Below are 24,305 nucleotides of genomic sequence, written 5' to 3' on the forward strand. Positions count from 1 at the left end.
GTTTTCATAAATATCCATATCTCATATTACAGGAGTCACTTATAATTATGAACCTACAGAGAATGATCAGCTGATTCTGCAGTTTCTGTCTGCTCTATGGTGCATTTTAACATCTTTAAATGCACTGATTTGATTTGGTGGCATGCACCTGGTGTTCACCCACATGTCTCACCAGCTGCAGCAGAAAGATGTTTTCAGTGAAAAACGTCTGATAAACCCACTGTACGCTACCTGTGCACTAAAAGGCAAAGTTAGTGGCTAGCTTGGCATTTAGTCTTTTGTTAACTATTTGTTTCCACTGCCCCCACGTGGTTAAAAATGATTAAATGCAGGTTTCTTCCTTCATTCCCTCCTCTTATGACCTGCCATAATTCACTGGCTTTAGTTCACTTTTTACTATCCAGCTTAACTCTGTAGCACAGCAGAGTAATAGACTATTGACTTTTTGTCACATGTTTGCAAATAGGCTTGTACAAGGGTGAAATAAATATGGAACTGTTACGCTTCACTGATAATGTTTTTAATGCAGCCTCTCGGCTGCAGTCATCAATGCATCCCTCAGCTGCAAAAGAAGCTGCTTCATCCACAGATGGTTTTTGCAGCTCAGCTCCATCAAAGTGGCATCACAGTGATGCTGTTGAGTATCAGGCGGTGAGATGGGGCTGACTGGGGTTGTCTCTGCTGTGTGTTAGCCTGCCCGTCCTCATTAGATGCTGAGAGACTGACACAACCCCCCACCTCCCTCCCTGGTTCCCCTTCAGCCCTGATAAAGCTCTGTGAACACTAGCTGGGTGTGAGCAATAATGAATCACCATTAGCCTGGGTCACACCGGCTGACAACCAATTTATAGGATAGGCGAGGCTGCAGACTGTGACATCCAGGTAAATGTGAGCATTTAACACAGGGTTTTTTATAGCCTCTGTGATGGATTTATCTCATCTTGTGATATTTGTCAGTTTACCTCAAGTTATTCTGGTGAACATAATAATGATGCTTCTGCATTAATGCTGCAACAACAATTCAATATGTTTTGGCGCTTTAGCTGACTTCCATCAGTGGGTACATCCTGACATCTAGTGGTGTCAAATAATCACATCAATGGGGAACCACCGCTGGTTTCACTGTGTTATAAAGGGCAGTATACACACCATGCCCTTCTCAGACTAACATATGATGTTAACAAGAAATATTAGAAATATTTGCTTGTCATGTGGCTCATAGAGTTAGGCACTATGCACTGAAATGTCAAATTCACACTATGAGGGAAACAGGCTTGTTAAGACATTGTAGTCTGTGCTTTGTTGGCCAATGGAAGTTTATACCTTAAAAACTGAGTCATTCCAGGAAGTGAAGACAGTAACAACCAGAGCATCTGCAGGAAACTCAAACCCTCCTTCATAGACGACAAACAGACCAGACCATCTGTGTTGCCAGTCTGATGTCAAAGCCTGAAGCAAATTAATTTACTCAATTAAAAATAACTTTTGGAAAAATTGACTTTATGCTCACTTACATGTTGAAGGTGACAGGATGGACCAAGTACAGAGTACTCCATTATTCCTGGATTTAATGTCAGTCAATCAGTAAAATAACCTGCGGCAGCTCTGGGTCAAAATATAAGGCTGAAGACTCTTGAGTCTGTGGGGCATACCAAAAGTGACAGCTTCTTTCTTTTAGTATCAGTGTCCTGTCAGTGTCTTTCAGCAAGTTCTTGATCCCTGTCTGTTCATTAACTGCCTGGATTGATGGAATTAGACAGCACAGATGTAGCAGAACTAACGAACCTTTAGATTCCTGCATGAAAAACAGCCCAGAAATGAAAGAAAATCAGTAACTCCAATAAAGAGCAAATGTAACATAAAACAAAAAGCAGATTTTCATAAAGGTTCAATTCTATATTCTTTTCTTTTCCTATTTCTAAATAAGACATGTGAAGCCATATAAAATGAAACTGGCATCCAATGCTACAAATGTACAAAAGTAAAATGCTAAACTTTTTGAATTTAGCTAAAATACTACAACTAAAACTAAACTTGCACATATGGAGAAGTGCAGTAAAGTCTGAAGATCTGTTAAGATTATCTGGTCTTACAAAACCAGCTAGAGTCTATAGCAGCAAAGGTCCTGAGGTATTTGAATTGACCAATGCTGCATTCAACTTTTATTTTGTTAGAGAAAGATTGTCTATTATCTTCTCAATCACAACACAAATGCAGCCTCTACAGAGAAAGCACATTCCTCTAAAGGCCCTTTGCAAGAAATCAATTTAACCTAATTGTTTCTGGCCCTTACAGAGCGATGAAGTCTTTGTGTGCCCACACTTCTAACGACAGCTCTTGATATCCTGGGTTTAAATGCAAAGTTGTCAGGAGCATCTCTGGCCTACAGTTCTTGTTCCTCTTCAAAAGGTAACACTGACCTGGTCAGAGTCCAGGCCTCTAATCAAACACCGGAGGAAAGATAGGATGAAACATGATGCCTCAGCTGCCTTCAGTTAATCAAACTACAATCACAGAAGTCAGTTGGCTGTGGGTACAATGGGACTACATGTAGACAGAATAACAGATACAGAAATATGGAGTCTGCTCACTGAGGTGCTAAGGTTCATCCTTCATTTACTTATCAAGGAGTAAGAACCCCAGTGAGCAGTCTCCTCTTTCTCTGTCGACACAAAAATAGCAGCAGATACAGAAAAGGTGTGATGGGGCTATAAAGTACATTCAGTGTTTTATAATGAAGGTATTTTCATGTTTGACTGTATGTCATTATTTAGATTTTCCTCTACATTAACATACATACAGTCTTTTATTTGTATATTGTGAAATGGGAATGGAGTTATTGTTTTTTTATTACTATTATTAATTATTATTATTATTATTATTATTACTATTATTATTATTATTATTATTATTAATGATTATAAATCCAATTTAAGCCCTGAACAGGTAAATATACACAGAGATTCAGGAGGAAAAAAAAGGAGTGTGAAGACATGACCGTTAGTAAAGGGTTAAAAATGGCTGCTCTGCTTCTGAAACTCCACCCCCTTTGAGTGACTCACTACAGTAGGAAGCAGGAAGTGTTCACAGTTAGGTACGTATTTCTGTCACAGGCTCTGTTTGTCAGGTATGTTTGTGACTTGTCTATATCAGAACATGGTCATTTATGTGTGTAGTAATAACTCTAACTCTCTAAACACTGATCCTAGTTCAGTAGAATATGTAGGTAAATAGATTATAGAGCAGTTGTCTGTGTTTTTATCAGCATCTATACCTTTGTCCTACTTTCGTTTTCAGAGTAAACCAGGCTCTAAGTGTGAGAATGGCAGGCAGGTTCTCTCTCCCACAGGTGGACCTCTCCTGTCCTATATGCTACGACATCTTCAGGGACCCAGTGGTCCTTAAGTGCAGCCACAGTTTCTGTGCACCCTGTCTCCAGCAGTACTGGACTGGACAGGGACAAAGCCGTGACTGTCCCCTGTGCAGAAGCCAGAGCGTGGATGACCCCGTGCCCAGTCTCACCCTGAGGAACCTGTGTGAGTCTTATGTCCAGGAAAGTGAGGGTCTGGAGGAGACGGTGGGGGATCTGTACTGTGAGCCAGGAGAGATGTGTCCCCACCATGGGGAGAAGCTTAAGCTCTTTTGCCTGCTGGACAAGGAGCCGATCTGTGTCGTATGCCACACCTCAAAGAAGCACAAACAGCACGACTGCTGTCCGGTCAGTGAAGCCATTGCAGATGTGAAGGTAAATACTTTGACTTCAAGACATAAATGCAGAACTATTGTGAAATAATGACATATAGGTTTAGAGGTTTAGTTTCACTTATGTTTAAAATGTTTTCAAACTACAGTTAGATTGATCCATTTTTATTCAACAAGCCTTCAAATGAGTTTTCTCTTAACCTTTAGGAGAAAATGAAGTCAGCCCTCAGCTCACTGCAGGAAAAGAGGGACACTTTTGACAAAATGAAGAAAAACTATGAGGACACCGTGTCACATATTCAGGTGTAGTGCTGTTTATGGTGATATATCTAATCAAAAAAATCATACAGGCTGTGCCAGGTCATTTCCAAGCCGTACTGATGCAAGATTTATTTCAGGCCCAGGCTCAGTTTGTGCAAAGGCGGACTCATGAGGAATTTGAACAGCTGCATAACTTCCTTCGGGCCGAGGAGGAAGCCAGGTTGGAAGCGTTGAGGGCGGAGGAAGAGCAGAAGAGTCGAGAGATGAGGCAGAAGATTGAAGATATGGAACGAAACATAACATCTGTGTGTGCGTCCATCAGAGTCTTAGAGGAAGAGATCACTTTAGATGGCATCTCCCTCCTTCATGTAAGTTTGTTTCAAATATGAGTGAGTGCATGGATACTTGCATAGAAGGGTTCTTCAAATATATATATATATATAGTTAATTTGCCTTTTTTTTTTTTTTTTCTCAGAAATGCAAGACGACACTAGCAAGGTAAAAAAAAACATGCTTTTATACTTTTCTACTTTGTTTTATTCATAACACGCAAAATAAACAGCTTTTCGTTCTGTAGCACCAACTGTCCAGTTGAAGACTCAGTTATATCTCCTGGAGCTCTTATAGATGTGGCCAAATATATGGGCTCCCTGGCATTTGATGTCTGGAAGAAGATGAATAAAATCATCAAATACAGTGAGTATCTGTAGTATTTATTCATTAAACTTGTGGCTGCAGTTTCACTTGCGTCGCGGTGTCCCGAGGTGGAGAGAAGGTTGTGATGCTGACAATCCACCTGTTTTCTGCAGCCCCAGTAACTCTGGACCCCAACACCGCTGCCCCATGGCTCGTCCTGTCAGACGACCTCACCAGCGTCTGTGACAGTGATGAGAAACAGAAGCTGCCCGACAACCCGGAGAGGTTCGACCCCGACACCGGCGTGCTGGGCTGCGAGGGCTTCACCTCAGGGAAGCATGCCTGGGACGTCAACGTAGGCGAGAACACAGCATGGGTTGTTGGCGTGGCCAAGGAATCTGTCCAGAGAAAAGAGAAAGTGTCTTCAGTGCTGACGAACGGCTATCTGTGTGTGTACTTTTACCACAAAATGTACTTTGCAGGTACTTCTCCTTTAACACGACTTAACTTGAAGAGGAACCCGCAGAGAATCAGAGTGATGCTGGACTGTGGCAAAGGCAAGGTGTCTTTTCACGACCCACAGGACAACACACACATTTATACCTTCAAGTACGCCATCACTGAGAAAGTCTTTCCATACTTCTGGGTGGGCTGCCAGCAGTGTCCTTTGACCGTGGAACCACAGGAGGTTACTGTGAAGACTGGTGAATACTGCTGATAGTACAGTCCAACCTGTTTTCAGCACAAAAGAACAGTTTGTCTGCTGTTGTTCTCTTTTTTAGTTTAAAATGCAACAACTACTGTGTGTACGTGTGATCCCTGCACTTTGAACTACTATAACATTTCCCACTGTTTCTCTAGAAGTGATTGTCTGAGCTGTTGACGTTTGAATGTGGCTGCAAAAACTTTACCTTGTACTTTATATGCTGATACACTGTGACCTGTTAAAAATACAAAATCTGAATTTTATAGATTCTAGTTTGAAAATTATTTTTCATGTGCATGTCAAACGCTGGGTGTTGGTCACAGTTCTCTGAATGAATGATGCCCCGAGAAGAGAGATCTGCACTGATGGAAATACTTACGGTCGTTGTCACAAACTCTAAATGCTTTAAGTCAAAAATACTAATGATGTTACTGAGATGTGAGAGTGCTAATTTAAAAATAAATCATTTGAAAATATCGTGATTTCCCTGAATTTTGTGAAAACTGCAAATCCAGTCTATGGCCTCGGTGAACATGAATGAAGGTGAATGTTAGAAGTGTGACTGACATTCTTCTCTCACCTTGTGGTGTTGTGAAACACACTCCATAAGCAGTCTGTACTGTCTCTGATACCTGCATGGACAAAATAGACAAACCCACCATGTTTGTAGTTTTTTTATCAGAGACCTACCAAAAGAGGTGGAACTTCAATGAAAAAGGCCTAGTGGGTAGGGAGTCAGACTTGTAACCTGAAAATTGCAGGTTCGAGTCTCAGGTCCGGCAGGAATTGTCAGTGGGACAGAGTGAATAGCCAGCGCCCTGTCCACCTTCAATACCACAATTGAGGTGAGAGCCTTGAGCAAGGCACCAGACCCCCCAACCGCTCCCCGGGCTGCCCACTGCTCCGGGTGTGTGTTCACTGCTGTGTGTGTGCACTTTGGGTGGTAATGGAATTTCCCCACTGTGGGACTAATAAGGGTAACGTAACTTACCTGTTCTAACGCTGTTAAAGGTGTCCAGCTGTAAAATGACCTGAAATGTCATCAAATTTCACCACTTGCAGTTGCAACAACTTCAAATTGTTAAATAAAATGTACAATAGCAGTTCACTGAACTTCAACTTGAAAACAACAAACGTAAAAGCAGTGAAAATGTTCAAATTAATGTTCAAAACATGTGAAGCATTTGATTTTTCAGGATGTCTTTATTTGGATTATTCAAACATTTTACATGGATGGGGATACATACATTGTTTTTTTTCCTTTAAGTTGTTCTGAATCAAATTGACAGTTGTCACTTTTATGAAAATAAGCTGCTGATGGAATACATTCATGTATAAAGTTTGATCATCTGACCATTGTTTTATTTCCATCTGTTAAAATACACAAAATGTTTATGGAATGTGTTTCATTTAAATCTCTTGTAGTAAAAGCATATATTTCAGAATATTTTCTATAAATCTTTTTTCCTCTGTTTAAAACATAATTGCATGCTTTCTCCACAGTACAAAATCACACAACAGATACCCATAAATGCCTGGCACAGGTATTTTGAAAATATTTATAACATTATTAATCCCTTTAAAACTAACCAGATAATGAGTTTGCATGTAAAACCAACAGTTACTCTGAGCCTAAAAGGGCAATCACAACTAAGTGTGAGAAATATCTTCATCAGGAAATCCCAATGAAGACTTTTGCTTTAACAATGACTCCAAATTATTTACCGTTTGACTCCGAGTCAGTAATTACAGTAAATATGGAGACTACACATGTTGTCGCAGTTCTGTGTTTATGTCCTTCATAGACATAAAGTATACAGAAAGGACTGAATATTAGAGACATTTAGTGATGACATAAAGCCTCATAAAGGATGCTATTGATGCTACTGATTTCCCTTAAGTTTCCCTTAAGAAGGAGTTCGATTTTGTGACTGTGCCCCTGCATAGTCTCAACTCAATAAAATGTCACCTAACTGGGGTGCGGGTACAGTAGATGTTGTGTAGAGTCTGTTTGAAAACATCACAATCTTGGAAAACGTCTATTTTTGCAGCCAAGAACATATAAGCACTGTGTAGTTTATCAGTGCTTAACTTGTGTCCATTGTTTTCAAATGTTTTGTCTTGAAATGACACTTAGTGTTTTTTTAAAAAACAGGAATAAATCCAATAACAAGGCATTACAATGTCTTTTATATAAGTATGCATATTCCTTCTCTTAAAATGTGCAATTCTGCATTTGTTTAATTTTTAATAACCCAACTTGCTAAGATAAAGAAAATTCACAAGATAAAATTAGACTTACTCACGAAAAACACAAACACCACATGACAGGCTTTTTCTGAATAATAACGCACCTTCCAAGCATGAATAAAAAAGAGAGCGGTGACAACATGATAATAAAAGTTGACCTCAAAATGAGTCAACGATGATGGCAGATTAAATCATACAACCACATTTACATTTTACAGATGTAAACAAGATAAAGTTCTGTAGCAACACCAGCAGCAAGACTGTAAGGCTCATTACACACCAGACTGTTGGACAGAGGGGGGAAAAACAACTTCGCTTTTCTGTGCAGGCTCAAAAAAAATAAATCTCCAGTTTGACCAGCAGGTGGCGCCAGAGGCCATGCTGATATACAATTCAAAACAGTTGCTCAGTAGGGGACTTCTCAGTTGACATGAACTTTTTTAAAGCTACAGCACTAAAAACACTGAGTGAAGCTAAATTTAAAGGCAACAGTAAATAAAGGAATAATACACATATTTTTTTTTGCATCAGGTGTCTAACAACAACACCTGTCACAGAGGACAGCTGTGCACTTGGCTTTGATTTTCCGTTTTAGTTGGTACACATGTGCACATAATGATATCAAGTCATGGGGAGGAAGATAAGAGTGTCGTCTCTTTAGCTCCACATTGTCAAAGAGGTGCACATAAGACGGCTGAGAAAACTGACATGGCAAAAAGAACCAGCCTCCACTGCTGGATTTCATAACAAAGTGCCGACCCCCTCTGACCAATGTCTTCATTTCAGTCCCACATTTGTTTTTTTCTGTCACCTGTATGAATCGATTCCTGATGATGGAAGCAGGGATGCTGTTGACGTGCACTGACATTTGGGAACACACAGGAGAAGTGGTCGTGTGGAAATAAAGCAGAAGGTTCACTCGCAGGCCAACTTGCTGTCGAAGCTTGATAAGCCAATAGCGAAGGCTTGAAGAGCACACATGGGGTAGTTGTAGTCCAGAGTGAAGACGTCTTCAGCCACTCTGCCAAACTGCATCACAATGTAGTCGGCTGGAGTGAGGGGAAACAGACAATCATAGTGGATCACACTGCTCATTAATCATTCATATGAGCATGAGTAGTATGTCCATGTGCTCTCTCTGCAAAATGATTTCATCCTATTGTTGAATGGGTGATGCCCCGAGAAGAGAGATCTGCACTGATGGAAATACTTACGGTCGTTGTCGTGAACTATTTGAAAGTTCTTCACAGAAGCCTGAGTGACACGGCCGTGGAAATTCAGCACATAAGACTGGGTGTCATCGTTCCACACCGGGGCCTTGTTGTGCAACTCTATCAGATTGTCCAGTGAGTGATTCTGCCACCTGCTGAGGAGGCTCTCCTGCTCCTGTCAAATAAACACAAACATCTTCATTTGTTAGTTTTGGTTGCAGACAAACAGCTCTACAACATGGCTATCATAGTCCTAACAGTATATTTTGTTGAAAATACATGCACATACAAAAATTGCTGAATGAGGGGGCATCACAGCACCACCAGACTCACATTTTGAGGTCTTACAGGGACTCTCTCAAAGTTCATGTTCATGCCCGGGATGATTACAGTCATTTTACGTGGTCCTTTGAATCCCAGAACATTGGTTTCCTGTCAGAGTGTGACAATCTCACTTAATAAAACGAATCAACAGGGACACCATAAACACATGGCTTGTCTTTGTCATTCACTCACATAGCAGATGGCAGCCACTTCCTGTCGTGTGTTGCTCTCCTCCAGCAAAGTCCCAGGGTTTTTGCAGGGATTGGTTCCGTTGTCATACACTGTGAATTTGGTGCCCATGAGGTTGGACCTGTAAGAATACACACTGGTGATGAAATGCACTTTAAACACTTGAGCTAAAGTGACACTGTAGACACCTAAGAGGAAGCAGATTTACCTCAGTTTACCGATGAAGCTCTCTCCCTCACGTGACAGATCAGTCGCATCCACTGAAATCAGGTAGTTAGATGTTTTACTCTTCTTCCTCTTCCTTCCTGCCAGCAGAAACACCTGGAAAGACAGACAGAGCTTTCTGTTTAAATATAAATGTACTTAACTATCGAGATGTTTGAGACACCCCTTCCACTGCATGGCGTTTCTTCTGCTTCGTCGCTCAGACTCACCCTTTTGCCATCGTCTCTCTCCATGTGCATGAAATAGGTCGGGTAGAGGCCGCGGTCCATACCCTTCTTGTCCCGGGTGATTCGACATTTAACAGTGACGCCTCGTGGAGCTGGACGCAAGACAAACTCCTCTAGATTGGACACATCAATTAACGTGCTCTCTGCTGTGGTTGATGCTGGGGCTACAACCTCCTGGGCAGAATGACAAGTACAGGCTTGACTTTGTTTTTTTTACAGGCTATTGATTGATGTATCTGGGGTTGAGATTACAGTCTGTAGTCTATGTTAGAGGCCAGCATAGGAGTAAATCCACCGGGCTACTCACTGCAACGTCTTTGCCACTGGCAGCAGAGCCAGGTCTGGTGCTGTCTGTGTGAGGGGACAGAGACTCTGCCCGTTCTTCCTCCACATCGTCTTCGTTCTCGCTGACTTCATCGAAGTTCATGCTGCCACACAGACCTGGTGAGGGAGAAAATGAGAGCGCTCTAATGACGCGAACCATTTCCATGCTGGAAAGCTATTCCAGAGAGAAGAGGAAAAGGAGTCCTGCAGGCTCTGAGTATATTACCAACTATAAATGAATCTCACAGCTCGTTTTATTTCTTCTCAGGGGTTTCTTCAGTTTTGGTACAAAAATGTCCCTAAGGTGTATTTTATAGTTTTTTGGTTCATCTGTGATCTTTGATATATAAAACATTTCTCAGTAAGTGATGCAATACTTAAGCAATGCAGTTAAAGTCACTCCTTTTTATATTTCTCCAAAATATCCAGCAGGCCATTTTATAAAGGAGGAGTAGTGAGCTTAGTTTTTGACAGGACTCGTGGATCTAACTGAGCTATTCTGAATTGCTTCCTATCAAACAGAACAACATGAGAATTCAGTTCAGCAAAGGTCACATTTGGCTAGTGGCCTCAACTGAAGCCTTACCTGTCCCAGCCAATGCATCTTTTTTCTAGTTTCTGCATGAGTGAGATTAATATCAAGCGATGAGGCTGATGTCTATGTCTTACATCTGTGTGCTTGTGCAGCTCTATGCAGTCATGAGGCTGCAAATGGGCCTAGCTGACAGCCACACAGCAGTTCTCGACCCCTTGAGACAACTGTCTCTTCACTGATAATTGGATTTATCAGCTAGGATGCAACACCTGGCTGCAGCTATAGTCTACTTTAATGAGCTGTCTGAAGGCAACCACTATGTGGAACCTTGTTTATAAAGATGTATACTACTAGAACATTTTAAACTGGGATTAAACTGCTCAGCCAATGAAGACATTAATTATAACAATGTGATGGGAAGAAAATATTGCATATTGCAAAATTACTGCAACGTGAATAAATGAAGACCAAAACCAAAAGCCTGCTTCATAACACACATTTTCTACTTGGCAGACAAAAGAGCTCTGATCTCAACTGTCTGCCACCACATCAGAATGAGGTAGGGGTGGGACGTCTGCCTGTGTCACATTAAGCAAGATGAATAATACAACAGACAGCACAGACACACACAATATTTATACTGGTGGATTATACAAGAGATGAACCATGGATATGTGACTATTCCTGAGAGAAAGAAGGAGCCATCATGAAATACAGACTGTGCATGTTAGAGTCCCTCTAACAGTGACTCCAGGGCTCCAATTAAAACACCAAACAAAGCCGTGTGAGCGAGTGGCTGATGAAATCAACCATCTGCAAATGTCAGAGAGGACGTAATGGGCTAACCAACAACCTACTAACTAAAAGCAAAAAAGACACACACCCACACAATAATTACCGCACAGCAGTTCAAGAAATTACATTTCACAGCCAGCCAGCAACACAGATTTTGATTAAATGATCTGATTAAATATGAATGTACCTCAAAATTTCAATTTCTTCTGTTTCCTCAGGGGTTAGAGGACATGAAGCCAAAAATACCTGTTGGAACTCCTGAGGACATATTCCTAAGCTAAACTGGGCTGACATTAACAACGAGACCTTGCATTATTGAAAGGGACAATGACATTTGCTACAGCTGCATCACGTCACACTAAAGCCCATGAAAAGAGATACAATAACTATAGCAGCTTGTGATTTAATTGTGGCTCTCCACCACCGATAATGTGACAATGGGACTCGTTTTTATGGTGGAGAAAATGAGGTGGAGCGAAAAAGTCCACAAACCCATGGGGCTTCGTTTTAATACATCTCCCATAAACTTTAGAAATCCATGCTAGCTTGCTGGTGAGTGTGGGTGGCAGGAGCTGTAATGATGCCATAGATGAGCACTGCAGTGTGAACAATGCCTTGGCCTATTATTAAATGACCCATTTCTCACTGCGTCACCATCAATCACACCACTGCCTGTATCCTTATTTCATAATACAGCAGGACAGCTCTTCAAATTCTAAGGGTGTTAAAAAAAAAAAGTCTGGCTTGCTAAACAATAGCAGCTAATGTAGAGTCGGGTAAATTACTGACTGCGTCAACACAAAGCAGGCTCGTACAGAATCCACTCAACCTGTTAGCTGTTCAGCTCAGGGACTATCGCATACAATGTAGACCCCTGTCTAACACCCAGGTGCTAAGTTCTGCCAGGACCCACCTTGTTTCTGCAGCAGTTCCTGGATATCTGTCTTGGACTCTATCAGCGTCTCAGTGTCTCCATCTCTCTCAGGGTCCTCGGCAGCAGGGGACTGAGGCTGGGACTGAGACTTGGACTGGGACTGAGGCTGTGGCTGAGGTTGAGGCAGAGGCTGAGACTTGGACTTGGGCTGGGCCTGGGCCTGGGCCTGGGACTGGGACTGGGGCTGGGGATGGGGATGGGACTGGGACTGGGACTGGGACTGGGACTGGGACTGGCTAACTGACAGGATTTGGATTTTCATTCCCAAATCAGGAGCTTCTGGGCCCAAAAATGCTGCTGGGCCATCAATACCTACAAGAGAACGAAGTTGTAAGTCATTGATTTGCTTATGTTTCCATGCTGCTGAGGCTGTACCTCAAACATAAACCTGAACTGAAGCCAACAGAAACCTGAACATGACACTTGTAGCATTAACTTTCTATAGTGTTTGTTTTACAGTATCAACAGAATGTGTCATTTTGTTCTGCAAATAGGAAATAAAGGTGAAAATGTACAGGTGTTTTTAAATGATATGACAAACAATATTCTTCACCTGTAGAAATGATGCAACATAATAAAACACAGGTGACAGCTGTTTCCCTTACCATCCACAATGACATCATTGGTGATACTGAGTTGAGACTCCACCAGCGGGGCCTGCTCCTCACCACGCCGTGTCCTGGAGCGCCGGGACCGAGCTTCTGTGTTAGGTTGGACCATCAGAGGTTCCTGACGCTTCCTCCTCTGTTTCTGTTCCAGCAGTGCCCTCTGTGGACCAAACAGGTGAACAGAATTGGCATGGAGACCTTTCAAAGCGAGTGACTGGAAAAACAGTTTATGTATATATAACAGGCTTTTATCAAACAAGAGGTTAAGAGGATTTATCCAAGATGGAGAACAGCAACTCCATGACCGAGTATAATTACATTAGCATGCATGATGTGTGCCTATCAGTAGGTATTTCAAATGGCCCTGAGGATATATTTTCCTTTGAAAATGTGCCAACAGAGTAATCCACTATCCAGCAGTGCCATATTGGTACCACAGCTAAACACCAATCAAGGCCAGTTTTTGTAATCATGGTCCTAAACTGAAAGGCAAGAGGGTTATATTCTGTCCAGGCCTGTTCAAAGGATTAGGAGATTCAATATACAGACATTTTGCATAACATAAAGAGCAATCTTGGAAACACTTTCCAAAGTGTAGACAACTGGAAACTGATTTAATAAATAATGCAAAGCAATGCAAGAGAAAAACAACTTGAACGAAGACCGAAGCCAAATAAGTCATAAAAGGCTTAATAAAATCCATCAATTATCCCAGGTGTGAAACCCTCTGCATACACTCATTGGGTTCAATGAATAGCCAAAATAATGTGAACTGTGAGAGTCTCGCTGAAGTTCATAAGTGCTTTTACAAAATGTGATGCAGTCTATGGTGCGTCTGTGATGAGGTTTCAGCAGACAAGAAATTCACTGTGGTCATGTTGTACTTTCCCCACTTTCCCCAAGCCACAGTCTCTGAGGTCAAAACAGCCAATGGATTACGCAAGCGCATTAATTAGTGCGTCAAATGCACAACCAGCCCTGTTTAGTGATGCTGCTTAGTGAGTTGGAAGAGACTAGGAGGCCCTCTCTCATATTTGCCAGACCAAAAAGCTTTCATAACTCATCAGTCATTGTGCTCTAGAACTCAAAAGATGTTTCTGTGCTCTCTCTGGTTGACTCTTTTTGCCTCTGTACAACTGTAGTTCCATCTGATGCTGCTGTTAGGAGTGAAGAAGTGGATTATTGTGAAATATCTACATCACCAGCACCATAAAAACAATCTTCATGTGAGTGCAAAGAGGAAAAGGAGTACAGAAACATGCTGAACTAAGTCATAAGCAATGTCAAAAATCATTTCAAGTAATAGTAAGAGAATTACTAATACATTTGTTCGTTTTATAGTCTGGACCTAGATCTGGTATCATTTCCAAAGACCCTGATCGAAAAGGACCAGGATGTACATGCTGATTTTATGGCTGCAAGGGGCACAAATGAATAAAACATTGATGGAAAGTAGGATTTTCATATTGAACAGCATTAGTGTAATAAAAGGTTGTGGTAATACTGCCAAATTATTTACCACCAAACTTTACAATTTACAAAACATATATATAGATATATATATATATATCTATATATATATTGCGATCTATAGTGTGTCTTTAAGCATTGTATTTTAGAGATTTTCTTGAAGCCCACACTTACAGTGCAAGCCTATAATCAAAGCCTGGGCAGTTTGTGTTGTCTTCCCTTTTGGTTGCTATTTTAGGCCAATCTATTGTATATTCTGTTCTTTTGTAAAGACTGTGTGCTTGGTATTTTCAGACCAGGATGTGATTTCATTAAGGCATTCACAGTCCTTCCTGTAACAGCCAAAACATGGTAAAAGTGTAGACCTTCAAATACCAACACAATCTTCGACCAGTTATTTAATTTACATGACATAAAAATGAAGCCATGGACAACACACACACAGAGAAATTTAGGTTAAAGTTGAACATTGTCAGCTGAAGGTTACTGAATGTCTGAATTTTGATTTGTATCTCAGATAAAGATTGTAAAAGACATTAGAGAAAGAAAAGTTACCAACCCGTTCAAATGACATCCTCAAGTCTCTCTATAGAAAAAAGATTAAAGGTCCCATTTGTCTTGAGGTCAAATGAAACTACGTCCTCCTCCAGACAGCAGCACTCCTGCTGGGCATGGCTCTGTCTCCCACTCCCTCATTCCCCTTCCAGAGCTTAGTATCAGCAAACCAGCAGACTCCACTGCACTATGTGGTCCTCTGGCAGAAAAGGGGTCTGTCGCTTAGTAAAATAAGGAGTGCAAGTGTGTGTGTGAGTGTACGCGTGGTCACCGTTGCTAACTGAATCAGCGCTCATTAGTTCTCCAGCAGGAGAGAGAGAAGAGAGAGAGAGGAAGGCTGGGTGGAGCACTGCAAGTGAGAGACGACCACAGTCCTGGAACTGTTGTCTCAGTGTTTTTCATTTCAACTAAAATGGTGGGATAATTCTAAAATGAGTAAAAGCTATGTACCATATTTACTGGTGAATCTAGCTTTTACACACACACACACACACACACACACACACACACACACACACACACACACACACACACACACACACACACACACACACGCACACAAAGCCAAGCACTCTAGCACTAAATCCCCCTCTTTCTTTGAACTCACCAATCTGGTCCTCCTGTTCCTGCCTACCTCAAGTGTGAGATAGTGGATTTTAGCTTCCAGCTTAACTCAAAGCTCGACACCACAGCTCTGCAGAGCAAGGTTTTCGGATAAAGCACCTTACAGAGCCTCAGGAGGAAAGGATGAGAAGAAAGAAAATGTGTGACAGAGGAGGGGATCTGTCGGGTAATAGGTGATAAATGCAACAATTCAGCTTCAGGATTAAGTAAGCACAAAAATACCAAATGACTGTGCAGGTTTCCAAAACAATCAATAATTGACACACTGCTGCATGACGCTGAAGCTACTCTTGCCAACAGTAGGCACCCCTTGGTGGCAACTGAGCAGAACCCAGTAGCTTTCAACCTACACCATCGTGAAAGTGTTAGAAACTGTAATCAGACTAATGAAAAATAACAACTATTCAACACCAGGTATTCTTTGAAAGTGCAATGACAAAAGTGTAAAGACACCAAAGCCTTAAAAAAATGAAATGAAATAGACAGAAGTGAAGTGTGAAACATCAAAAAGCATGATGTTCATACCTGTTTTTCCAGCTTCTGCTGCATGAGACTGGCACTGTCAACTTCAATGCCACTGTGGGAAAAAGAAGAAACAGCAGAAAGAGTCAAACACTGATGTGTAAAAGCATCTAGTGAATTTGAGATCCTTCAAACCAGTAGAGGGCACCACTGCTGTTGCATTAACTAACTTTTTATCCCCTGTAGACTTATATGAAGTAAACCAGTTAAGATATTTCAAGGTATTAAAAGGGTTGACCTTTAGTGGACAGCAACCCTGCTCATCATACAGCCACTGGCCTGCTTGTTTTCCAACTACCCCTTCCCTACATGCTGCTAATTACCTGGATCAGGTGTGTTCAGTCAATCAGAAGATGGAAGATACCAATTCACTTTCTCTTCCCTTATTTCCACCCTGATCTGAGACTGTATCTCCTTGTCCTGCTTGTGATTGGCTGACCACAAGCAGGACAGAAGAAGAAAGTATTAAAACACCTAAATATCCAAATAGTGATCCTACACAGAATAGAACTCAAAACCAAATGATGACAGGCCAAGCAATGACTTTCCAGTCAGAAACATGAATGACTCATTCTCTGCAAATGACAGAAAAAAACAAAACAAGTTTGTGAAAGTATAATAAAAAAGAGAAAGGACAAGGCTCCAGCTGAGATAGTGCCTTGCATTCTGGGTCCTCTGGGCATTTACCCTGGACACCTATCTGAAGGGACTGGGCCCATGTTGCTTAGATACAGGGAGAAGGAAAAAGGGCAGCAGCAGGAGTGTGTATTATCATGGCAGAGTATCTCTAACCCTGTTACTGTCAAACACGGAAACTTCAGTCTAATGGGCTGATGTGATGTGTGGGTCAGTGACTCAATTTCTGATATCTCTCAACTTTGCCTGTCCAGTAAATCTTTAAATATCACATGTTCTGCTGGACTGAAATGATTTCTTCACTAAGAAGAATTGAGGTCATGGCATCATAGACACTTGACTCGCTCATCCACACACGCTTGTTCTATCTTCTTGTACACCCTTTCCACAGCTCTCCTCTGTAGGTGGTGACACACACTACTTGAGGACTTCAAGCCCAATGTGGCTCTCATCACAGCTCATCTCTAAAAGACAGTCAGTGAATACCAAGTGCCGGAAATTCATTTATAACAAGAGGCACACAAGTGCTTTAATAAGCTAGTTCCACTTCTGTGAAGCCCACAGAGAAAATGTCCACATTATTAGTTGTAGTCCAACTAACAGCATGGGGTTGAGTCATGATCTGACCATCGTCCATCAAAATGAGTCATCTCACACCGGTGTTTCATTTCATCAGTCATAAATCCTTCTCCAATTATACCTCCCTGTTGGCTCTGGCAAACAGATGGGTCCCCTGGAAAGCCTTATGTCACCTAAGAACAGGTGCTGGTGACAGGGAGAAGGGCTAGACAGTGGAGGATGACAGACGACTTTAATTACACATACACAATACTGTCATTTAGAAAGTTGAGGAAAAAGATGGGTCTCATTTGTACAGGTGACCAGCGACACCTGAGGTCTGTTCTCCCAAAGGTGATTTTACCAAAGGATTACCAGAATCACAGACCTATGGTTCTCTAGCTAGTGTGATTATATCAAATATTAATTGCAATGTATAAATATCAGATTAATGCTACAAAGCACAAATTAATGGCTTAAGACACATCCTCTACACTACAACATCAGAGTTTCGATAACATTTACAGCCTCAGGCACAGTCCTGTATCTGACTTGTATCTGACTGTGTCAGGCGATTCTTGTCTGTTCAGTCCAGAAGATTTTAATGGTAGTTAGTTTTAATATAGCACAACATGTTTTCCCTGTCATCACTTGGCCATTTTTAACAGGTGTTGCAGTATTATAGACTATTTTATCAATAAAATAATTGGCATATTAAGCAGTAAAAAAAATAAGTTAACCACAGCCCTACACATATACATTTTTTGCTGTAAGCACCTTCACAGGAAAAAACTGAGTTCACTGAGTAAAGGATCATTGGAGAAGCCACCCAGCCACACACTTCACACAGACCAAAGGCTGCTGGCCATTCTCTAAATTTATGATGCTCTTTAATTACAACGGTTCAGCAGGAGGAGTTTAATTCACCCTTCTGTCTGTCCAGAATCATCAGGGAATTCAACTGGCAGATGTGAAAGAAAAGGTGTGTGTTTTGGGGTGTGTATTACTGTCTACCTTGCTGTTGAGTTAGAGGAGAAGCTGGCCGAGCTGGAGGGTCTTCAGGGGAAACGGCAATTTGGCACCAAGGCAGCCAGAAGCACAGGACATGTGGAACATAAAACAAGGAAAGACGTCAAGAACTCTGTGGGACATGAATAAAACTCCATAGCACAGTGTGGTTTTACTGATTCTTCTGTAGCTTGAATTTAACAAGGCACAGTCTGTTTGCTAACAGAGACTGTACTTTTAGTGGACAGTTTTCATCTAATAAAGTCAAACGAACTGGTAAGGAAGTCAGAGGACAGCTGGTGCAATGTAAATAAAAGACAACATCCTTCAGAGTATTATCATAAACACTTCAATCTGCTGGGGGTGCGAGAGTGTCCTCTACCACGAGTGCTCTTGGAAAACATGCACATATGCGCGCACACACTTACAGGGCGCCTCATCACAGCTGTGAGTGATCAATGTTTCATTAGTGCCTCACAGCTTGGGTGACAAGACAAGAACACGCCACCGTTGTCCCTTCCTTGTGTGTCAGACGAAGGTAACCATGGAGATTTCAGCTCCGTCAACAGCGCCCCTCCACCAGCACTGATTAAAAACCCGCAGCCAGTTGTTGAGCTTCACTGTAATTGGGTGCCTTAGCACTTTGCCGTAAAGATTTACACAGTGTCGGAGGACGGGGCCAAGGTGTCTAACTGTTGTTGAGCTGCACATCAAAATTAGAATATTTACTCACATCTAATATGAATCATGGGGCAAACGAGGACTATTTGACTAGTGACTTTGTTCAGTTGACAGTATCAAAGCTGTTAAAAAATTGCATGACATTAACCAGAGGGAGCTTATTATTGGAACACAGTCAATTTTGTCTGTTGTTCATTTTAATTAAAAGTCTTCCACTTTACCTCTTCGAAAAGGGATTTAAAAGTTGAATGAGCGTAACTTAATTTCTGCCACAGGCAATTTAGCTTGCAACTTTGAGAGGCTACAGAATTAAATGAGGACTGATAAGATTAAATGCTTAATTCCCTATGACTCCGAGCATGGTTACCATAAAGACAAAAATTATACCAAAATACATGCATGAAACAGGGACAAGCACCATATCTGCCACTAAGACCAGGCAGTCTCTGGTGGGCTTTAATATTACACTTAAATAGCTCATTTGTGCCAAACTGAAAATCTCTATCTTAAACAAAGAGTATGTCCACGCTGAGGAAGCTGAATCTTTTTTTTTTTAACTGAACAAGGATTTAACTGTGGCATCAGCCTAGAAATTCTCAGCAGCATCTATAGCTATAGTAGTAGGTTACCAGATGCAGTCAAGGGGCACAGGTCTTGGTACATGTTTCTGTACAGGAAAGATACACCAAACCTGGCAACCTCACTTCAATGACAAGACTGTGAAATGCTGCCCTCACTACACCCAATCTCTATTTCAACTGGTTTAATTTTGAAAAACACCAATGAAGCAGCCAACAACATACACAAAAGCCCAAGTTGGACAGACAAACTCTGGTTACCTCACACAGACTGATGCTCTGAATAAATAAAGACATGGTGTCAGAAACATGAGCGAATGGCACATCTTTGACCGAGGTCAGCCATTCAAATGGCCACAGGGCTGAAGCAGGGACTGGCAGAAACATTATAGTAGTACTAACTGCCAACCTGGCACATGCCACTCTGCAATCCTCATTCCTTAGAGGCCAATATGCCTTAGAAAGCTAATACTCGTCCTACTTAAATCAACTGTAAGAAAGCATACAATATATATATATATATATATCGTTATATATATTGATGTATATATGCCTGGGTATGCAGCTACCTGTATGACCAGCGACTGTAGACAGGCTGAGATCCACCATTCTTTACAGAGTCCATGGATGCGGCTGCAGGAATGCTAGTCCAGGGCTCTCCTATTTATGGTATCACAGAAATCTTCATTTACTCTGGAGCTCAGCGGTGCTGTGCAGTCCTACCCAGCAGTAAGCCCTGCAGGCTCTAAGATCTCTGCTATTATGTCACAGAAAGAGTAGCTATGTCCCACCCAAGGGAGTGAGAACCACCAGTGCTAAGGCAGACTGAGACTGGGAGGCTTGGAGCAGTTACCATGACTTCACACTTCAGGTAATGCACAAGAGTTCAGCTAGGGATAGGTGTGATAGGCCTAACTACAAATGCATTGCAAAAATCAACCTTGACAGAGTAAAGTCTGTATGTTATATGAAAGAGTTGAAAAATGAATTAAACGGGTAGCAGTTTAAATCTGTTTGTGTGACATCAAGTAATTTTCTCCCGAAAACAATCAGTTATACTAGTTCCTATCACCTAAGTTTCTATGTTGTACTATATGACTAGTGTCCAGAAACTTTCTGAGAAGCTCAGTAATCAGACGCAGTTCATTTCCTCTGACTCATGTAAAGGCCTGGATGCATCAAACCACAGCGTGCATTCTGTCTGGCACCTCAGTTTTATGCAATAGTGGGAATTTATTGAGCTTTAAATAGCCCACATCATTTCTAAACTGGCAGCCTAGTCAACATTACTGCATTATTCTATGTTCAACTGTCTGCAGATGAGCAAGACATTCCAGTCTGCGTTCCCCACAATAATACAACATATACAGTACTCTTTTAAAAAGGTATCTCAATGTACTGAAACCTATAGATTATTCTGTCTAAAACCCGACATAGTGGGGGGGAACTTCATCTTGTTGCTAGGAGACCAGAGCCTCCTAATCGTTCTTCTGTGCCTATTTCCAAGAGGGAGAGAAAGAAGGCATGGAGAAAATGATGGGTTTGTTTGTGTATGTTTGTCCTGAGAGACTGTGCTAAAATGACATATACGTTTGATGATAAGCATGGGAATCATTCACCAGAGGGGGTAATTACTGAGCTCAAAACAAATGATGGAAATAAGCTACAACAGTTGGTAATAATACCACTTCCCTTGGGGACCCCAAAGGACACCATTCATGACTCTAATGTAATGATGCTTTACTTAGCTTGAGCAGCTACTGTCCATTTGAATCCTCTTAGAGAAAAAGCAGCCAGATGGCACTGATCACAGCAAACATAACTTTTAATTGTAAACATTATGTTGACAAACATGCAGTGCATACTATAATGTTAGTAAAATGTATGTAATGTGCATACAGCTAGGGGAACGTGAGTCCATTACACATACCAGAAATGTTTTTTTCAGTTTCTAAGTGCATAAGAAACAGAGCAGATTGCTCAGGCCTGCTGGGCCATATGTGTTTGGAATCCACTGGACAACTACAGTAAATCACAGCTCAACCACAAACCATGCTTGTAGCAGTAGAGGTCAACCAACATCCTTGTGGAGATTATTGTTAATTGACTGATTTATAATGGTGGTGTTATAATTTTCAGACGAGATAGTTTTCTGATCTCAATGGATAACAATTCCTTTCTGGGGGGTTAGACACATTATACAGTTAGTAGGTTTGGCCAAAACCTCACTGGTCAATTAAATGTTCCAAGTGTACTGACAATTCCAGTGAAATGCTGATTAATAATCTGTTTATAATGCAATGGAGTTGCTTGTTCACTCTTGTGACAATAAGGAAAGCAGCCTCTCTGGCACTGTACACTGCTATACTTGGTAAAGACTGTACACTGTAAACACTAATAGCCTAATGGATGCTTCTGTGATTGTGACACTGATGATGCTCAGTGATATTCCAATATGGTTAGTATCGGAGAGCTCTGGCAGACCTAGCGTCAGTTGTCGGCAATAGCAACTTAGAAATTTGTTAGCTATCGTTACCTTTCAGCTAAAAAACTGGAGTTCTGTACATAATGTATAATTTTACATTAAATTACTGATGTCCCATTTCTGACTTTGATCATGTGCAAAGGAAACCTGGCGATCTGAGCACAGCGCACCAATGGACAAGAAAACTCCATCACCCTCCCACCTTCAACACTACACTCATGTAAGCAGTCTTTACAACATTACACTCGGGATGCTGTTATGAAAACTGTCATTCCGCAGAAGTGCCAGCTCTGCGAACAGACTCAGAATTTGTGTCTGCTTCACTCTGCCAAGTGACTCAGCAGACACCAGTAAAAGAGAAAGGGGAAACATATTATTCAGGCCCTTGTGGTTTGGAAAAAACTCTACAGTGACACGCTGGCAAAATGATTAATCATGATGATAGCAATTGTAATTAATACAATTGTTAGAAATTGAATAAAAGGCAGTGGAACTTACAAAAAACAGAAAAGCTCCTCACTGTTTTTCAAGACTGAGGAAGCTGAATGCTGATTCAGCCACCTGTGAACTGTAATGCAAACTGTGGGTTAGTTCTTGAGCCTACAGAGCGGTGCACATCACAGCTGGTGTGCTGGTCAAATGGCCACAGAGCTGTGGCTCAAATTACTGAACTTAATTAGTTACAAGGTCATGAGGTCTTGTTACACATCTGGAAAAAAATATAAACAAGGCTGTCAAGTCATTTTCTATTGGCATCGCTGTAACTGTAATAAACAGAATTTTGCTTTCTGTGTCTATGCCCTGAATGATACCCCCTGTCCACAAACAGATAAAATCAATAAACAGACTGGAAATGTAACAGGAAAGGGTGGGAGCTACTTTGATTTTTATCTCCTTGCAAAATGAAAGCAGACCTCTGCCCCAGTGTTTGAAATTGTGTATAGTACTTTAAAACATGGAGTGTTTGAAATTGTGTATAGTACTTTAAAACATGGAGTGTTTGAAATTGTGTATAGTACCTTCCATCATGCACACACAAACACACACATACGACCCTTTTACCCAGCACCTGTTTACATGAGCAGCAGAGTGGATTTCAGAAGAAAGCTGCAGGAAATACGATGCTGCATATTGAGGTGACTCCTGTGTGTTTAGCGTTTGATCCCTCCTGTCACTTCCAAATTTAAGAACACATACCAAAAAATACACATTTACTGGATTCATCACTCAGCATACTGGGTCTGTGACTCTGTAGCTCATTTGGATGATACTACAGCAATGCTTTGACGTGAAAGTAGAGGGGATAAACAAAGGCATGCTCAGACATGACATGCAAACATTTTTTTCCTTCTGCTTCTTGGTCCTTACATTCAAAGCAGAGCCTAATCGGACTCTGAATGCCTTATCACAACGATCTGTGATGTAGATCATTTAATATAATGTCTACATATCCTACATTCAAATACATATTTAGGAAGGGAGTGTATTTATTTTTTTAAATGCTTTCATTTGTAAATAAATTACAAAATGACTGGTTATTACGTAGAAATGCGTCTAAAACCATTTTACAGTTATTTGATGAGTTCGCCCAATGTTTTTGAAGCCCATTTTATATACAAATCACTGGAGGATACACACATTTATCGGCGAGCAAAGCTAAAGACTATTAAAAACGTTAGCCTCTGTGGGTTAACGATGAATGCTTTCCTTTTCCTACTGTGCAGCTAAACGGTGAAGTAATTCGTGAGGAGATTTTTTGTGGCATTCAAAGAGTAAGAGTCATCGCCAAAATACGCAAAACCAGACACGGCGACTGACTTTATCTGTCAATTGTGTTATTCCATAGCTAGCTTATTACCGTTACACGCTAACGCTAGCTACCTCTATAAGCAACGGTGCCTTTATAAAAGTTGGACTCGACAAGTTTTTCCGAGTAAAAGAAAACAGCAGCCACACCGGTCGGCTTCTCATTACAAAGCTGAACGAAGAGAACTAAGGCTAGTACGGACACAGCATACACTCCGGGTTTCTTTAACCTCACCTCATGCTGTAGTAACTCATGTTTATCCACGGTTGCTAGGGAAGATCCTCGTGTGGCCATGCACTTTTTGTGGACGCGGTTGAGGAAAACTCGGTATCTCGGTCCTTAGTTACTGAGCAGGCTAAGAAGGAGCGTTCCTATTGGTCCAGAGAATACTTAGGTAGAATTGGTGGATATTGCTGAGAGGGAGGAGTGTTGACTAAAAATAAAGCTTTTTTAT

The 24,305-nt window shown here is 41.3% G+C and overlaps 2 protein-coding genes across 6 annotated transcripts; one reads left to right on the forward strand and one right to left on the reverse strand.

Annotated features, from left to right (window-relative positions):
- Positions 1 to 3,076: 3,076 nt before the first annotated feature.
- Positions 3,077 to 5,781, forward strand: trim35-14 (tripartite motif containing 35-14). 2 transcript variants are annotated; one of them, XM_026327430.1, is made up of 7 exons: positions 3,077 to 3,127; positions 3,298 to 3,745; positions 3,910 to 4,005; positions 4,101 to 4,331; positions 4,439 to 4,461; positions 4,541 to 4,659; positions 4,773 to 5,781. In XM_026327430.1, the coding sequence occupies exons 2-7, from the start codon at positions 3,323 to 3,325 to the stop codon at positions 5,315 to 5,317; spliced, it is 1,437 nt and encodes a 478-aa protein (XP_026183215.1). In that variant the 5' UTR covers positions 3,077 to 3,127; positions 3,298 to 3,322; the 3' UTR covers positions 5,318 to 5,781. The 2 variants fall into 2 exon arrangements, with proteins under 2 accessions (XP_026183215.1, XP_026183217.1); XM_026327432.1 differs by having other exon boundaries at positions 3,079 to 3,094.
- A 707-nt stretch (positions 5,782 to 6,488) lies between these two features.
- tulp3 (TUB like protein 3) lies at positions 6,489 to 24,212 on the reverse strand. 4 transcript variants are annotated; one of them, XM_026327226.1, is made up of 12 exons: positions 24,086 to 24,212; positions 18,307 to 18,348; positions 16,102 to 16,153; positions 12,925 to 13,087; positions 12,299 to 12,631; positions 10,039 to 10,172; positions 9,714 to 9,905; positions 9,488 to 9,600; positions 9,283 to 9,400; positions 9,100 to 9,198; positions 8,770 to 8,941; positions 6,489 to 8,604 (listed from the first exon to the last, which is right to left on the reverse strand). In XM_026327226.1, exons 1-12 carry the CDS (start codon positions 24,103 to 24,105, stop codon positions 8,471 to 8,473), a joined length of 1,572 nt encoding a protein of 523 aa, XP_026183011.1. In that variant the 5' UTR covers positions 24,106 to 24,212; the 3' UTR covers positions 6,489 to 8,470. The 4 variants fall into 4 exon arrangements, with proteins under 4 accessions (XP_026183011.1, XP_026183009.1, XP_026183013.1 ...); XM_026327224.1 differs by lacking the exon at positions 24,086 to 24,212 and adding an exon at positions 20,129 to 20,219; XM_026327228.1 differs by lacking the exons at positions 16,102 to 16,153; positions 18,307 to 18,348; positions 24,086 to 24,212 and adding an exon at positions 15,560 to 15,685.
- Positions 24,213 to 24,305: the final 93 nt, after the last annotated feature.

Source organism: Mastacembelus armatus, chromosome 23 (assembly GCF_900324485.2).
Source record: "Mastacembelus armatus chromosome 23, fMasArm1.2, whole genome shotgun sequence".
In the NCBI taxonomy this organism is placed as follows: Eukaryota; Metazoa; Chordata; class Actinopteri; order Synbranchiformes; family Mastacembelidae; genus Mastacembelus; species Mastacembelus armatus.